The sequence below is a fragment of the Sinocyclocheilus anshuiensis genome, unplaced genomic scaffold (assembly GCF_001515605.1).
Source record: "Sinocyclocheilus anshuiensis isolate Anshui unplaced genomic scaffold, SAMN03320099.WGS_v1.1 scaffold1383, whole genome shotgun sequence".
Lineage (NCBI taxonomy): Eukaryota > Metazoa > Chordata > Actinopteri > Cypriniformes > Cyprinidae > Sinocyclocheilus > Sinocyclocheilus anshuiensis.
Genome location: NW_015536550.1, coordinates 172,002 through 190,111, shown reverse-complemented (window position 1 = coordinate 190,111; position 18,110 = coordinate 172,002). Strand labels below are relative to the sequence as shown.

The window sequence follows — 18,110 nt, the reverse complement described above, 5'->3', positions numbered from 1 at the left end:
AGACAGATAGATAGATAGATAGACAGACAGATAGACAGATAGACAGATAGATAGACAGATAGATAAGATAGATAGACAGACAGACAGACAGATAGATAGACAGATAGATAAGATAGATAGATAGACAGACAGACAGACAGACAGACAGACAGACAGACAGACAGACAGATGACAGATAGATAGATAGACAGAAAGACAGAGACAGATGATAGACGACAGACAAACAGACAGAGACAGACAGACAGATGACAGACGACAGATAGATAGATAGACAGACAGACAGACAGACAGATGACAGACGACAGATAGATAGATAGACATAGATAGATAGATAGATAGATAGACAGACAGAGACAGATGATAGACAACAGATAGATAGATAGACAGACAGACAGACAGACAGACAGACAGAGAGACAGATAGACAGACAGACGATAGACAGACAGACACATGACAGATGACAGATAGATAGATAGATAGATAGACAGACAGACAGACAGCAGAGTCAGACAGATGATAGACGACAGATAGACAGACAGACAGACAGACAGACAGTCAGACAGATGATAGACGACAGATAGACAGACAGACAGACGATAGACGACAGATAGATAGACAGACAGACAGACAGATGACAGACGATAGATAGATAGACAGATAGATAGATAGATAGATAGACAAGACAGATAGACAGACAGACAGACAGAGACAGATGATAGACGACAGATAGATATATAGATATAGACAGACAGACAGACAGACAGACAGACAGATGACAGACAACAGATAGATAGACAGACAGACAGACAGATGACAGATGACAGATAGATAGATAGATAGATAGACAATACAGATAGACAGATAGACAGACAGACAGAGACAGATGATAGACGACAGATAGATAGACAGACAGAACAGACGATAGATAGATAGATAGATAGATAGATAGATAGATAGATAGATAGATAGACAGATAGACAGACAGATATTACTGAATGCCACTGATCTCTATGTCACAATGACCCGCTAAACACCACTGATGGTAATCCATGAGAAGCTTTCGAAAGATTATATCATGAGCGATATTATGCAGCTGCTGCCATGTGAAGAGCGTCTGAGGACTGTGGCGTCACATCCTGTGTGCAAGCGTCGTCTGTGCAGATCACCATTCATTGCGCTCTTCACGTAAACACTGATGCTCGCTCGGCGTCCGTCATTTAGCAACGAGCGAAAGCGGAACGCTAGCGTTCGCGTTATTATTACACCAAGGGACCACAGCGAAGCCGCCGCTTTATTGAAGCATGTAGCGAGGACGCGTCTGTGACGTCGCCGCTGCACATCGCATTACGCCACGTGCTGGTAAATCCGTCGCGTTTCGTCGCGCGCCGATTGGATTGCGATCTGTTCGCTAATAAAGCGGGACGCGGTCGTGGAATGAGGCCATTGCGCGACATATCTCCGCGCAGCAGCTGGTGTGATGGACGCTCAGCGCAGTGAAGGATGAAAAACCGCGAATATCAACAAATAGATCCGCAGGCGCTCGCGACGCCTCCGCCGCGACCTCTGCCCGAGCACATGCCCAAACGAGTCCGGAGAAAATGGGAGGTGTTTCCCGGGAAAAACCGCTTCTGCTGTGACGGACGCATGATCGTGGCGCGTCAGAGCGGCGTGCTGCCGCTCACACTGGGACTCATCCTGCTCACCAGCGGACTCTTCTTCATATTCGAGTAAGTGCTGCCTTTGGCTGGAATACATTGTGGCCACTAGCCCATCTAAGCAAGAAGTGCTGTTTGAAAGCACGAGGAACGCTGTAGTATAGGACAGGAGAGTCACAGGTGCATCTCAGGTTTACACCTGCTTCAAAATGCCCTTGAATTTGGACGTGTTTGTTAATTAAAGCTAGATACGTCTGCAAGATGTCTGTTAAAGATCTCTTGATCTGGAAAGCATCTGCTGTGTTCAGATGTCTGTAACCCTGATAGCACGCGTACATCATGGAGACGTCTATTTGACGTCTGCATCTGCATCTGGAAGATGTATCTTTTAGAGTGTTTGCTCATCTGCAATACATCTATAGGACGCCTCCTTTTAGATGTCAAATAGACGTCTATGAGATGTCTCTAAGATGTTTATGACTGAGAATGTTTGTAACACTGACATCTGAAAGACGTTTGTACACAGCAGATGCTTTACACTCCTGCTTCAAAATGCCTTTGAATTCGGACGTGTTTGTTAATTAAAGCTAGATAGCACACGTGCGTCTTTCAGATGTCTGTTTTACATGCATTCAAAATCATAAACATCTTAAAGACATCTAATAGACGTCTATTTGACATCTGATAGGAAACGTCCAATAGACATACTGCAGATGAGCAAATAGGTCTTGCAGAGGTCAAATAGACGTCTCCTTGATGTACGTGACAAATTAAAAGGACAGTTCTCTCACTTGTCATAATTTGTTCACCTTCATGTTGTTATAAAATCGCATGACTTTCGTGTGCGTAGGCTAATATAAAGATCTGTCTGTCCAAACCAGTGCTGGGTAGATTACTTGTAGTCCGTTGTATGGATTACTTGTATTCTGTTACTGATTACAAGTACATTACAAAAATTGTAAGTGTAATGTAATGCATTATACCTTTTAGGTAATAAAATCCGACTACTTTTTGATTACTTTTAAATCACTGAAAAAGAAGATATAATGAATCGTTTATTGCTATTTTGTGAAATGTGAATAATGTTATCATGTAAAGACGAGCGTTTTATGTAATCTAATCTAATTACAAATACTGACTACTGATGTTTAAAGTCTGATTATATGTAATCCAGGTTACATGTAATCAGTTACTACGCAGTTACTAAGAAATCGTATTTTGTGTTCACAGAAGAAAGAAAAGGAAATTTAAATAAATTTCTAAGTATTTGTCTGTCTGTCTGTCTCTATCTATCTATCTGTCTATCTGTCTGTCTGTCTGTCTGTCTGTCTGTCTGTCTGTCTATCTCTGTCTGTCTCTATCTGTCTCTGTCTGTCTGTGTGTATGTCTGTCTCTATCTGTGTATGTCTGTCTGTCTGTCTGTCTGTCTCTGTCTGTCTGTCTCTATCTGCCTCTGTCTGTCTGTCTGTCTCTATCTGTCTCTGTCTGTCTGTCTCTATCTGTCTCTGTCTGTCTGTCTCTATCTGTCTCTGTCTGTCTGTCTCTATCTGTCTGTCTGTCTGTCTGTCTCTATCTCTCTATCTCTCTGTCTGTCTGTCTCTATCTGTCTCTGTCTGTCTGTCTCTATCTGTCTCTGTCTGTGTGTCTATCTCTATCTATCTGTCTGTCTATCTGTCTGTCTGTCTGTCTGTCTGTCTATCTATCTATCTATCGTCTGTCTATATAAACTACATAATGAAGATAATATTGAACTGCAAGATAAACAGTAGGTTTCCACTGTGACTATGGTATATGTACCCTATATGCAGTACCTTAATTGCTCAATTTATAATAATAGTAACTAAATATACAGTAGGCATGATTAATGAACTATTATATATTCACTGGAGCAAAACGTGTAACAGTCGCCTCCCTTTTCTGATTCGTACAGTAATAGAGATTGTAGGATGAATCTGCATGTCTCTCTCGGGACATTATTTGTATTGAGGCCACTTTTAGGGACTTAATTAACAATGTATGGTATGGTTACTTAAATGTGGTTAATCAAACACCTTAATTTTAAAGCTTTTCCCTGTGGATGCAGCACATTAAGTAGAAGCCGAGTTGGATTGTAATGTTCAAATCTTTATATTATTATGTTTATTTCCAATGCTATGCGACACTTTAGACATCAGTTCGCTCGTTCTCTTTATAGGGCGTTTGTGTAGCATTAGACGTGGGATTGGGAATCCGCAGCACAGTATTTTAAAGCCTCCTCGTTCCACAATCAATCGGTGTTTTCCTAATTGAGGCGTTGTGTGGTTCCAGCTGCCCGTTCCTGGTGAAGCACCTCACCAGCTGCATCCCGGCCATCGGAGGGGTCCTGTTTGTGTTTGTGATCATCTCTCTCCTCCAGACCAGCTTCACGGATCCGGGGATTCTGCCCCGGGCCACACCAGAGGAGGCCGCAGACATCGAGAAGCAGATCGGTGAGCGAGCACACATCTCATCTGAATTACTAGTGCACTGCTTACTGCATAGTGCACTCTGTATACTGCATACAGTTATCATCCACAGAAATACATTGGATTGCTTTGCATTTTTAATCTAGGTTTGGCTAAATGTCTTTTGACAGTTGATTACATGATGAGCTAAGAATGAGATGTCTGATGTTGCTTCTGCTTCATTCGTCACTCTGGATGTGTAAGGTCAAGTCTAGGGCATTGCATTATGGGATAGAGGGCTCAGTGCAGTGTGCTCTGTTGCTGCTACATTTTGGCAAATGTATTAGGTCCTCCATATTCATGCATACAGATATAGGAAGAGAATCATGTTATTCCAAATTTTCAACTTTAAAACCAAGATTAAAAAAAAAAAGTAAATAGACTACATTGTAAAAAAAAAAAAAGATGTTTCAGTTGTTTGCTAAATGTAAGTAAATGTAACTTAAAAAGTAAGTGTTCGTGCTGCCCTAAAATTGCATTTAGTCACCTCAGATATTCAAGTTGTTACTTAGTACAACTTATTTATTTATTTCAGGTTTATTTGACAGGATCAATGCACATCAACAATACATAAATGCACAATGTGCCAGAATTAGCCAGAAGGCTATTTTGCATCTGCAGTCCCTGAACATTTAACATTTCAACTTAACATTTCAAGTTGACTAAAGTTTTAAGGCAGCACAAACACTTTGTTGAAACAACTTTATTTTTTATTTTTTACAGTGCATGAACAGAAATAACGTTGGCTGACAAATGAATGAAAATAAAAATTTAGTCATTTTTGAAATTTGATTATTGTTATTTATAGGCTGCGCCTTTCTGTTGTTTTTCTTTTTAAACATGCACTAGATGGACGTCTTTGACTGTTGACTTTGTGTCGTTTGTAGCATATATCGCATGATAAGACCTTATAAAAATGTGCCGTTCATGCTAACAAAAAAATCAACATTTAAAAAACACATCTGTAGATATGGAGCTTATAATATGACAAAACTATTTGAATTGTGTAAATTTGTGTTATTGACAAGTGTCATTTAACAAAACTGAATTTTATGTGACATTTAACATAGTTCTGAATTAGATTTTTTAAACTTGAATATTTAACATTTGAAATTTAACACAATTGAATTTATGGCAGTTTTTTTAATAGACGTGTATTTTCAAACAGCCGAAAATAATTGTGTTAAATTTCAATTTAACACAATTGAAATTGTGTTAAATTTCAAATGTTAAATAAAAAGTTAGAAAAATCAAATTCAGAACTATGTTAAATGTCACATAAAATTCAGTTTTGTTAAATGACACTTGTCAATAATTCAAATTCAAATAGTATTGTCATATTATAAGCTCCATATGTAGCCTTTTTAAAATTCCATTGCATTGCAATGTGTATTGCATTTTATATGTAAACTGTGAACAGGTAAAAAAAAAAAAAACGGTAGTTTTTGAAATGGAATCATTATTAGTTATCTGACCTGTGTCTGTGTAAAGAATGGGGCAAAGAATCCATTTGGATTAAGAATTTTGCACGAGTGCGAAAGATTTCCTAATGCTAATTTTGCGTTGGGTTCAAGTTGGTCCCGTGGATGTGCTGCATTGACAATCTGGAAGCTGCTTGGTTTGAAAGACACTTCTGTGTTGAACTTCATATATCACGTAACTATTAACAACAGACGGTCAACCTTTTTGTCTGCAAAAGTTTGTCAAAGTTTCCGCATCTTAAGACATCAAAACCGGTAAAATCTTTTACAAGTTTTCATCTTTTACAAAATTTTGTAACTTTGCAGTCACACTTACCTTTCTGTAATGACATTCTGTAGGCAAAATATAGTCGTCTCAGCAGCAGTCCATACGATCTGGAATTTCCTGTGAGGAAGAAAAAGTTGTCTTTTAAACATCTTTTTGATTTATGTGCCCTGTTTTTAGAACTCCATGTGTGAGACTGCAAATGATGCAATGTGTATGTTCACATACATTTGCAAATTCTTGCAAAATTTTTAATAATTTTTATAATCCACTTTCATGCATCTGCCATTTTAAATGCAAAAACTCAATGTGTGTGAACTGTCTCTAAGGGGTCATTAATTTGTTGCTTTTTGCTAAATGGGTGTCATCTTTTGCAGTGTTCTTAAATTAAAAGAAGCAACTTAATTATCTATAGATCTTCATTGTGTGTGTGTTTTTTTTTTTTGAGACAGTGGAGTGGAATTAAAAAAAAAAAACAGTGTCTAGAGTAGCTTTTTCTTTTCTTTTTTTCTTTCTTTTTTTTTATAACTTTGCCATGTGCCGTGGTTTTAGACCATTATGTGCCATTCGCAAGACTGCAAAAGATGCAACACATGTTTACATAGAAGCACAATGGAAAAATCAGCACAGTCGAATGACAAAACCTCATTTCGTGTGAACAGTATGTAAGTCTCTGAACTATTAGTGTGCTTTACTGTTTGTTAAGGGGATCACATTTATTTACATCTGTTGCCATCGTTATAATCACGTTAGAATAAATTTTGTGTAGGTGTGTCTCTGCTTTGATGAACTGGAACACATCTCTGTTTTCATCATGATAGCAAAATATTACAAGAAGTGAGTTTAAAATTAGTTTAGTCGGTATGAAACATAATAAGGTGGTGTGCATTTATTTAACAGATTATTTTAGTCTGTGACTTATACAACCACAAATCCAACATTAGACGCATCTTTTTTTTTCTTTTCCCTGAGACAGTTTTTTTGATTGCCTTCTTGCTTAATGCTTTTTATGTAGCATATTGTTAATGTATCTTTTTTGATGTGAAGTGGTGAAAGCAGCACCTTTAAATAACGCATTGCTCTAATGATTACACCAAATGGATTTTTTTTCAAGCAGTTCTCCCTTGCGCCAGTGGTTTTGTTTTTCTAGTGCGAGTGTTCAACTAATTTCAAAAGACAGGAAGTGTTTGAGCTGTTTAGAGCAAACTCTAAAGAGCCTTTAAACATCAGAATGAGAGTTTGGTTGTTTTCTTTAATGTTTGTTATTGAAATTCCTTCCTGACATCTCATCCTCTGCTGGAAATGTGTTTTTCTCTCCCGCAGACAACCCGACGGGCTCGTCCTCATCCTACCGCCCCCCGCCGCGCACGAAGGAGGTCGTCATCAATCAGCAGGTGGTTAAACTCAAGTATTGCTTCACCTGCAAGATCTTCCGGCCGCCGCGCACCTCCCACTGCAGCCTGTGTGACAACTGTGTGGGTGAGATGAGTTTTCAGAAGTGCGCTCGCATGCAGCAAATCTGAGGCTGCTTTTAATGATAATCATTAGTGGCGATTGCTAATGCAAGTGTCATTATCACTATTGCTCATACTAAAGGTTACAAGTTAACATTTAAATTCATGCATCTGGCAGATGCTTTTATCTAAAGCTGCTTACATTGCACTCCAGGTATGCATTATCAATTCATATCAGTTCATCGGTCTAAGTGCATTAACGTTGTTTGATGTGCAGGAGCACCGCTCAGATATAACCGGAGCAACATAGGGCTGCACTATTAATTGAAATAAAAACCGGAAATGCGATATGGCTTAGTGGGATAATCAAACTGCAAAGGCTGTAGTTTAATTCAATATATGTGCTGCGTGTTTCCGAGGGAAGAGCAGAACTGTGTTTAGTTACTCGTGAGCAGCTCATTCTCAGTGTTTTCAGCATCTCGCAGTAAATGCTGCTCCACATGAACTCAGCTCTGGGTCTGCTCTGAGTTTGAGTCTCTGTAATGCGCATATGTGAACGCAACATTGCCCATCGTCTAGAAGAGCTTGTCAACAAGTGGAGTTTTCTAATCTAAAGTGTTACCAAAACCACATACTTTGAGTGTCTGAAAATGAAAAAAAGGTTCAAAACTGTGTGGTTTTATGGCTTTAATGAGGAAAAGAAATACAGTCCCAATGAAGCATTGCAAATGACACAATCAAATATAAATCGGTTGGTTTCAACAAATGCATATGCCATTGATTAACAACACTGTAGCTCACAATAGCTCTGTCTTTAAGTGCTTGTAATTTTGTTAAAAATCAATTCCTCTATGAAGAAAATTAATAATTTTTTACTTCACTGTTGCTCTTGATTTTGTACTGTACAGGCAAACACTGCTATGTAATGTGGTTACTCTTAACATTCAATATTAATTGCCAGTGTGTTTATTGTGTGCAGTTTTCACACTCCTCTGCTTGTGCATCCATGTAGGATGTTATCTTTCTCAGATTTAGCGGTGTTATTTATAGCGTTAGGTTTATGAAGCCGGTTTGAAGCGGTGTGTGTTTTGGTTTGATCTCTGAAGTTCTCACTTGTTCTTAAGCCAGTAGCCTTTTTAATTCCTGCTGTAATAAATCACGAGCCGTGTGACGGCCCGCTGTCGTGTGTGTTTGACAGAGCGCTTCGATCATCACTGCCCCTGGGTCGGCAACTGTGTGGGAAAACGAAACTATCGCTTCTTCTACACCTTCATCGTCTCGCTGTCTTTCCTCACGGCCTTCATCTTCGGCTGTGTAACCACACACCTGGCTCTGAGTATGTGTCATTTCATTTTCCTTGACAACTCTTTGTGTATCTGTGAGCTCAAACAAATATATACGTTGCTGAGTGGTGTGTGAATTGAACATCGGTTCAGTGAGCTCATGTCACTTTCTAGTTAAGAGCTCTTTGTATATAGAGATTTGCAACCAGAGTAGTTCTAAAAAGTGACGTTAGAGACATTTACAATGTTACAAAAGATTTCTATTTCAAATAAATGCTGTAGTATCCTAAAAAAAATTCCTAATTAATCACGCTTTTCCTAAAAATGCTAATAATAAAAGATAATAATCAAATGCATTTCTTGAGCAGTAAATCAGCATATTAGAATTATTCCTGAAGGATCATGTGGCACTGAAGACTGGGGTAATGATGCTGAAAATGCAGCTTTGATCACAGGAATAAATTACATTTTACAATATATTATAATAGAAAACAGTTATTTTAAATTGTAATAATGTTTCACAATATTACTGTAAAAATTATACCAACCAAAATCTTTTGTATAATAGTGGAACTTACTTCATGAGGTGCATCGTGGGATGTGTTTGAACAGCACTGAAGGAGTTGTTGGTTTTTAAAAAAGAAAATTTGGAACAATTTAGACAAAATTAATTTCCAGTTTTGAAGCATAAACCATTTAATTTAGTTAGATGTGTCCAGATAACAGACTGGTAGTGTTTACATCAGCTCTTTTTAATCAAAGAGTTGGTTTGTTTGCACTATGCTGTATTTCTAAAGGCAAGCACAGATGCCAAATGAGATGATGAGAGATGATGCCATGTGAATCTCTTATTGGACCTAAATGGCTTAAGATCTGATAAAAGCTTTTAGTGACTAATGCTCTCTTTTATAGGGTCACAAGGAGGAAATGGGTTGGTTTTCGCTCTCCAAGCGAGTCCTGCCAGATATCCTTTCATTTGTTGTTTGAGTTCAGATGTTTAACTTGCAAAAAGTCTGTTATTGCCGTAAAGGAATGTGCTGGGTTAAATACAAGTGAAGTTCAATGAACAAGAAATGACACCGAAAATAATGTCAACTTGTGCTTCAGTTTATAAAAACAAATGAAAATTGGGTTTGTAGTAATGTGCTTACAATGTGAATCTATGGGGCAAGTCATACTGGAAAAAAAACAATGTAAAATACAGTATTTGTAATAGTATTATGTAGCTAGTATAGTCATAGCGGTTTTTATAATGCACATTTGAGTGCCTCTGAATGCAATTGTTCCAGCCACCCAAATGTCACATTTCTGCTTTGAACACTTCTGTATGGAGTACCACATATGACATGTGGGGTGGGGGATAGATATTATGGCCACATTGTATTTTTTCTTTCATTTTAGATAAATTGTTTCCATGAATTATTAATAAGTTCCTTCATTTTAGTTAAATCATGGCCGTATTGTACCGATTCATTCTCTTTAGTTTAGTTCAACTGTGGCAATGATTTAACTAAAACAAGGGAATGAATTCCCAATCCATGGCCATAATATCTGTTTTTTCCCTCTGCGTGTCATATGCAGGGCTCAACACTTTTTTGCACTTTCATTATAAGTGCAATGTTTGTACAAACCAAGAGACTAGTCAAAATGATGCTGTTGATCAAGTTATATTTAACCCAGAATATTCCTGTACTGTGTGCTGTTAATATTCATTATTGGTGCAAACTCTGAAGTTTTCCTTTACTTTCTTCACTGCTCTTGAGTTAGTGGTTTGCTTCTTTTCAGTTTGGTCCATTTTGGGCCTCTCAGGCTTCCATACATACCTGGTAGCTGCAAATCTTACTACCAATGAGGATGTAAGTGTTTTCCTTTCATAACTTAAGAGGTGTAAAAGTTGTTTTTACTTCATACACTCAAATATTTAGGCCTACATTTAAGATCATTTATATGTAATTCAAATACATATATCTACCATTTGAATCGCACTGCTTTGTCATAAATTAATACACTTTGTGATGCTTATATTTGTTAGTCATACATAAAAAAAAAAAACCCATCATGGCACAAGTGTTACATTCATAAATAATTGTTTTCAAAATTTGCGGAGCATTTCTGTATTTGGTTGTGCTGTGAGTATTTGCAGCACGTGTTGTCAAACTGATGAAGATGTTTTCTTAATTTGCTTGTGTAAAGTTGCAACAGATTGAGCTCTCTCGGCCACCATAGAAAATACATACAAATACATTATTTTTGTTATTTTTATTATTATGTAGGCCTAAATATTTCATGGATTGTATGTGTATTTTTGTGTCCGTATTACAGATTAAAGGCTCCTGGTCAGGGAAAAGTGGAAATGAGGACATTGGAAATCCTTACAGTTACAACAGCATTATCAAAAACTGCTGTTCTGTGCTCTGTGGACCCATGCCACCCAGGTGAGACGTGTGTAGATGAGTGTATATGGTCTCCAGTATACCAGTAAAAACTATATCCACAATATGAAGCCTCTGTTTATCACTGTGGCTTTGTTGTAATTCCTTTGCCTCCTCTCTTGTCTTGTCAGTTTGATTGACAGGCGAGGCTTTGTGCCCTCTGATGACTCCGTCCAGACCAGTCCTGTGGAAATCGAACTCCCGGCTGCTAAAAACGACAGAAACATGGTAGGAAGAGCAGTCACCTCAGGCCGACGACCTCCTCCTTCACCCCCGGTCGTAACCCTACAGCAACCTGCCATCTCCATTCAGAGCCACTCGACAGCCTGACTTCCTGTGTCTGATCCAAAGCCAGCATTTTCTCCTCTTGCTGCATTGTTTGATGCGTTTTGGCATGGGTCGCACCCTTCATTTAGATGTCAGACAGCATTCGGCTCGCTGGGCTGCAGCCAAGTGCAGCTGTCTCAGATTTGTTTGGTGTTGAGGATAGCCATTACGGCTGTGCCGCCTTGGTCAAAGTCACATATATAGATGAGATTTGTGTTGTTTACTTTGAGTTTGAAAGGGAAATAAATGTTTATGTACTCATTCTCTATGGTTTGGCTCCCTCGTAGATCAGTGGATTGGAGTGTATATGGTTTACAGAGCAATGGGTGTAGCCGTTGTGTTATTTTGCACAACTGTGCATCTTATTACAAAAAAAGGAAATGAAACTTTTGACTTCCTGTGACACTAGGTAGAATTCACAGTTTGTGAGCAGGAAAGACGCTGTAATTTCAGGTGATGGTGTTTATTTTTGAAGCTCTTCGATGGTTGAAAGACTTGTGCGATTATGACGCACAATGGTGCTCTTGAAAAACATCCGAGTATAAGCAAACACCTCTCACAAATGTTGTTTATTTTTCATCAATTTATTAAAGTTGTTTGTTTTTAGTATAATCTGAGCATGTAAAAAGCTGTTGTTTGTTTGTATAATTCGGGTTGTTTGGTTCAAACAAACAAGCAACTTGTTTGTTTTTAGTTTTTGTGTTTTCTTGTGGCTGTTTGTCAACTTGAATGTGCCTTGAAGTTTTTTCAGATCTTTTTGGTTTATACTCAGATGTTGAACTTGTCACCAAAACAAAAGTACCTCTCATCAGTGAACAAACAAACCAACAGCTAACAGCTCTAGTGTTTATGTACATTTCTTTGGTTGTAACGTGGCGGAAAAGTCCATGTCATCCTGTTTTGTGAAGTCCAAAATAAATAGCTGTGGTGAATATGACTTCTATTAAACTATGGAAAAATATCAGTTTGATTTACGGAAAAAAATGCAGGTAAAGTTAATAAGGTGCTAATGCATCTCTGCACAGTAACCAAAGTACACTCACTTGACGTGTGGTTGTGTCTGTGTGCATGTGCATATATTGTGAAATAGTTTGCATGTGATATGAAAATTTCCCTATGGGATTTTACTTATGAATGCATATTTTTTTTAAATGAAAAACATTGCTGACATTTTATACTTTTTAACATATCTGTGCTTGTTTATATTGAAAATGCATTTTAATGTTAAATAAATATTTTTCAAACTAAACCACAGAATTCTTGTCCTGCATGCATATTTGTTGTTTTGAGTATGTAGGTATCGAGTTGTTTGTTTACTCACAGTTGTGTATGTTTTCCTGGCATGTTCTGATGCATTAGTGCACATTAATGCTGTTACACTTATCGGTCTTCGCACATTAACCCTTGTCCTCTGTATGTGTGTGCGCATGTGTGTTTAGGAGAAAGATTGCCTGGATTTCGCCCTGTCTTGTGCCGGCTGATGGTTCAGTGGGCAGAAGTAGGGGATTGTGGGGAGGTTGGTAAGACTCGGGCGGGTGTTTGGGGCACACTGATAAACTCCTGTAGGTGGCGTCACATTGGCTTCACATGCTTTCGGTCTGCATGCTGCCTGAATGAGTGCTGCTGCCAGAGCTAATAGTGCTGATGCTCAACGGCTGATGTTTTACAGCATCAGCACACGATCAGCACTGCTCCTCCTCCTCCCATTCTGACCACTAACCACTATTTCATGTTTCGTTTGTGTATATATGTTTTGAGTCTGGTTATGTTTTGAGTTGTGTTTTCAGTCTGGTTAAGCTGTAGTATAATGCCATGGACCAAAATCTTAAAGGGAAATTCATCCAAACATAAAAGTCATGTTTATGCCCTCGTGTTGTTCCAAATCCTTCTGTGGATAACAAAAGGAGATGTTAAGCAGAATGTCCAAGCTCTTGTTTTCCATACAATGAATGCATGTTCAAGCTTTACAGTCCTTGTTCCTGTAAAGTTATCATTAAAATAAATTCAGTAAGTCAAAATGATCTATCAGTATGATCTATATTTTGAGGCCATGCGATAGCTTTGTGAGAGGAACAAAAAAAAAAACATTATTCACACTATTTTTTTTTAGAAGTGCTTTAGATCATATTATTGATTCATTATTTATTACAATATGCATCTTTAATTACACATTGTCATATGAGAATAGTCAGTAAATAGATTGACGTAAGTCATATTCTGGTTATTTCAAATTGGACATAACAGAAAATTTTGTGGTTCAGTAATGGAGTCAGACTGAGAGAGTCTTATTCGAACCACTAGGCTGATCGAAACTTTTGTAAATCTTTTTGGTTTATTCATTAAATGAACTGCTTGTTTTGTCTGAAGCTTGGAAAGCGCCACTAATTTCTTCTGTCTTGACAAAAGTAATTACTTTTGTTTTTAGGCAAACAAGCCTGAAGACGGCTAAAATTGCTCGCAAATTGCAGCCAGTCATTTGTTCATTCATATTAAATAAAAAAAATAATAAAATACAAAAAAATTTCTGCACGATAAACACCATATTTGGGAAATAAGTTAAATCATCACTCATCTTCCCGCAGGCAGTCTTTTGAGTCGGTTGGGCTGTGTGTGTTCTGGCAACTGATAGGATGTCCAGTGTTGCCAGATTGGCTCAATGATTTTAAGCACAAAAGCTCTTTAAAACCTGCACACTTCAAGAAAATCCCACCCATTACATTCAGCTCTTTCACTTTTTACTGTAGCTACAACTTATATTTATGACACTTTTACATAGTGATCACTTGAATGTACAGCTACAAATTTAAAATCTGATTCCTTATTGTGTTAAAAACCCATCACTCATGAATCATCATGTCTGCCTTCTATAGGCAAATTTGTTACGTGCCTATAAAATGTAAACATTATAAACTGCCAAACTGTTTCCAAACTAGCCCAACTTTTGTCCACCCCCCAAGCCAATTTTGACCCATACAATCAAACCCAAAACTGCCCAATCTGGCCACACTGATGATGTCAGCAACAGGGGGTGTGGCTTCTTGGGTTGTTCCACACATGAGGAGGGGCCAAGTTTGAATGTTTACAAACAACAACTTAAAATGTCTGCATAGTGGACCTTTAACCTTTAACATGCGCGGATTGCGTGGTGCTTGTTGCGTGCAGCAGGCGACACCGGTGCGCAGTGATGAGTTTTTTTTGTCACATTTGCGGTTAATTAGTCTCATTTTAGAGCCCTTGTTTTTTTGTTTTTTTTTGTGCAGCACATCTACTGCTAAACATCTCCTTTAATGTATGGGAGATAAAAAAAAAGATACGTTTTAAACAACATGAGGGTGAGTGCATAACCATATAATTAAAATTTTTCAGTGAAATGCCCTTTAAGATAGTATTTTGTCTATTCTGTTCTGATTTGACTCCTTATCTGTAAGTCTCATGATTTTGCTGCTGTTAATTTCCATTGTTCTCTCCTAGCAGAATTTATACGAGCACTTCAATATGACTCAGTTGGTCATATTTAGTTCTATATAGCAGAAGAAGAATCATCTGCATGAGTCATCAGTGACGCTGATATCTGATTGGCTGTAGCTTTACTGCTCAGCTATATAAGCTTTTCCTTTTAAACCACCTCAAAATATTTTACTTCCACTCTTTCTAACGTGAATCTACTTCATTTTTTGTCTTTGTCACACCCATTCCTTTATCCCTGGTTCTTCATTACCATCATGACCCTCCATCTGTCTTTCCCATCTCCCTCCACAGTGCACACAGGGAACCAAAGTTCTGCTGGAAACGGCCTCTCGATCTCCTCTCCTCACAAGCTCCTGTCCGCAGGCCAAACCTCAAACTGTGCCGGCCGTCTTGGAGACACTTCCAGAGATCGTCCCGTCACCTGCCCCCGAGCCGCCCAAGACCTCTGGAGGACGCCAGTCGACCAACACCCCTCACAAACATCACTCCCACCACAGATCCAAGGCAAAACAAACCACTCATCACACCCACAAGACCTCCAACTCCTCTCCAAGACCTTATCACAGCCACAGTTCAAGACGGAAAGACTCCAAGAACAGAGACCCAAAATTCAGTTCTCTGCGCTGAGCAATCGGACCTGCAACGTCCTGTGATGGTGCATGTTAATGCATTTCTTGGATTATTTGAATTTGTCCTCATGAGATTGATTGATTGATTCATCTAGTTTTGGTTGTGACTTCAAACAATCAGGTATGATATTCCCAGAAAGATCTCCAGGTTTACGAAACTGGCGGCTGTATTATTCTTCTGTAGATGAATACCATCAACCCTGCAACCTGGAGAGCAAATATGAAGTATGGACTTCCGTTAACAGATTGATGACTGGAAAATATATATATTTATTCGATATAAACAAGCACAAAGGTCTCAAGAGTGAACTGCAGAGCAATTGCCTTTAAGACAATTGCCAATCTTAACAGTGAGTTCCAAAATGAGCTTCATCAGAACAGCAATAATGGAACAAGAACACTGTCGTCCTCAATGTGGACATGAACTCTGGGATCCATTTCTTTGGCCTCTTTTAGGTCTCATTGGGGATGCATTGGTCAAGCTTCAATAAGCAAAGAACCAATCGTCTTTATGCAAAAAATAAGAGCATGCCTGGAGAATATAGCTCACAATCATTCTTCATCCGTCATAGGGCTGCACGATGAGTTGTATTATAACCATGATCATGGTTTCTGTCCCTCTCGAATTTTTGATAATTGCCCCTCTTCGAAAAAGTTTGCGATATTTGCCCACTGGTAATTTGTCCTGAAAACGTTTCAGTTTAAGTTGTCATTTGCGTTATCGTACATTGGTATCAAGACTCCACTAGCATTCATTGTTGCGGTTGCCAGATGTCAAGAGTTTAAATCCCCCCCAATCATAGCTCTTTTCATGAATTGATACATTTTCTGACCAGTGGTTTGCTTAATCAGTGTTGCCAACTTAGCGACTTTGTCACTAGATTTATCAACTTTTCAGACCTTATTAGCGATTAGCTTTTTTTTTTTTTTTTAAATGTCACAATGCATTTCTATTACAGATTTGCGCAAATCTTTTGCGATATTACGATATAGAAAAAACTGTTGCGAAATGACGGTGTTTCCATTAACCAATGTTATGTGACTAAAACATCATTTTTTCCTCTCGCGATAAGTCATGGCGACGGATGTTGATAGGTTTATGTATATTGTAGCCACCGCACTAGCCATTATTTTTAGAAGGAGACAGAGGCGTTATCTTTAGCGAAGCATCATGTGACTTTTATGTACGCCATGTGACCTGTAAATGCGAAAAACTTTCCATTGGAGTTTTGCGAAATATTCCTTTTTCGAATTGCTTGAAAAACAATCTCATGCGAGTGTATAAAATGTTTGCGATACATGGGAGTTTTTGCGTAATTGACGTGTTTCCATTGAGCTTCTTTTCAATTTTCAATTTCAGTTTGCGCAATTTGAAGGGTAATGAAAATGCAGCTACTATTGACAAATCTAGCGACTTTTTGGACAGACTTTAGCTACTTTCAGAGACTACTTTCAATTGAAAATAATGGGCAACACTAATCTTCCCAACTAGGCAACCATTCACACACGCTTTCTCTACGTTACGGAAAAAAGCACTTTTGAGCTGAAAGCACCGGTTTAGCGATCTCTGAGATATTCTGCTCAAATAAAAGTTGTGTTTTCTTTCAGGCGGTCGTTTGTGCTGTTTGCAGCAGCTAAATCTGCAAGGAAACCATGTGAGTTGACATTCTCTTGATTTGTGCTTAAATGAAAGTGCAATAATTCTGATGAAATGTAAAAAAGAGAAAAAGACAATATTATATTGTTGAGTAAAATAATCGCGATCAACCATTTCACCATTATCATGCAGCCCTGATCCATCATGTTGAACAAGAATCTTCTCACCAGTAATTCATTATTTTCCCAAAGGACTTCAGCATGATTTTGTAACATATTGTGTTTGAACATGGTATTAAGTGTGCACAAGTACCTGCTAATGTGGATGAGATGAAGCCTCCGAGTTCCCTGATCACCGTGTTGAAGATCTAGTTGAAAAGTTAACTGGTTAATCTGAGTGTTTCTCTAAACCTCGTCAAGTCTGCTGTTCTTCATGTTGCATTCCTGGCCCACTGCTGTCTATCAGTAATTAGTAAAGGAACAGTCTTAATGCACTAACTCTCAATGCAGCAATACTGTAATGTTTTAGTTCTTCATCGTTGGACTCGTGCTACTGTATGCGTGGACACTTTGTGTTCGAATGGGAATGTGGGTGTTGTATTGTTATCCAGGTTTTGACTTAATATGCAAACTGAATGTTATTTATGAATGCTGAAATTGATCCTCTGTTTCTCAAGACCTCTGCAACATTTGCACAAATAAATACAAAGTACTAACAGGCCAGTCTGGAGTTTGTCATGCATTCTGCTGCCTTATAAACGTCAGACGTGGTGCACATACATTTTCTAGTGTGCTTTTGAATGCCAGAGTAAGTGTGAGGAAATATGTGTCATTACCATGTGAGAGGAAATATCACTTGGCAATTCTGATATTCAGGATTTATGGATTTAAAAGTGTACTAGAGCTATGATCAGAACAGAATGTTAGCCTGCTGCATACTAACCCTTGTGAAAAAGAAGTACACTTTGGCATACTTTTAAAAATAAATATTCTACACTAAATACAGACCAAATGTTATGCCTTGAGACAATTATAGG

The 18,110-nt window shown here is 38.2% G+C and overlaps 1 protein-coding gene across 2 annotated transcripts; it reads left to right on the top strand.

Moving 5' to 3' along the window:
• The first annotated feature begins 1,081 nt into the window (after positions 1 to 1,081).
• LOC107700701 (palmitoyltransferase ZDHHC18-like) lies at positions 1,082 to 16,411 on the top strand. 2 transcript variants are annotated; one of them, XM_016502443.1, is made up of 9 exons: positions 1,082 to 1,727; positions 3,963 to 4,123; positions 7,208 to 7,363; positions 8,537 to 8,674; positions 9,534 to 9,585; positions 10,375 to 10,477; positions 10,944 to 11,056; positions 11,185 to 11,281; positions 15,140 to 16,411. In XM_016502443.1, exons 1-9 carry the CDS (start codon positions 1,501 to 1,503, stop codon positions 15,473 to 15,475), a joined length of 1,383 nt encoding a protein of 460 aa, XP_016357929.1. In that variant the 5' UTR covers positions 1,082 to 1,500; the 3' UTR covers positions 15,476 to 16,411. The 2 variants fall into 2 exon arrangements, with proteins under 2 accessions (XP_016357929.1, XP_016357938.1); XM_016502452.1 differs by lacking the exon at positions 9,534 to 9,585 and having other exon boundaries at positions 1,083 to 1,727; positions 10,407 to 10,477.
• Positions 16,412 to 18,110: the final 1,699 nt, after the last annotated feature.

Excerpts from the sequence above, each read along its gene's own strand:
- LOC107700701 (XM_016502443.1), top strand. The coding sequence starts at position 1,501 with ATGAAAAACCGCGAATATCAACAAATAGATCCGCAGGCGCTCGCGACG. Across the intron at positions 1,728-3,962 it reads GGACTCTTCTTCATATTCGA|CTGCCCGTTCCTGGTGAAGC; the intron begins GTAAGTGCTGCC and ends GTGTGGTTCCAG. Across the intron at positions 11,057-11,184 it reads TGTGGACCCATGCCACCCAG|TTTGATTGACAGGCGAGGCT; the intron begins GTGAGACGTGTG and ends TTGTCTTGTCAG.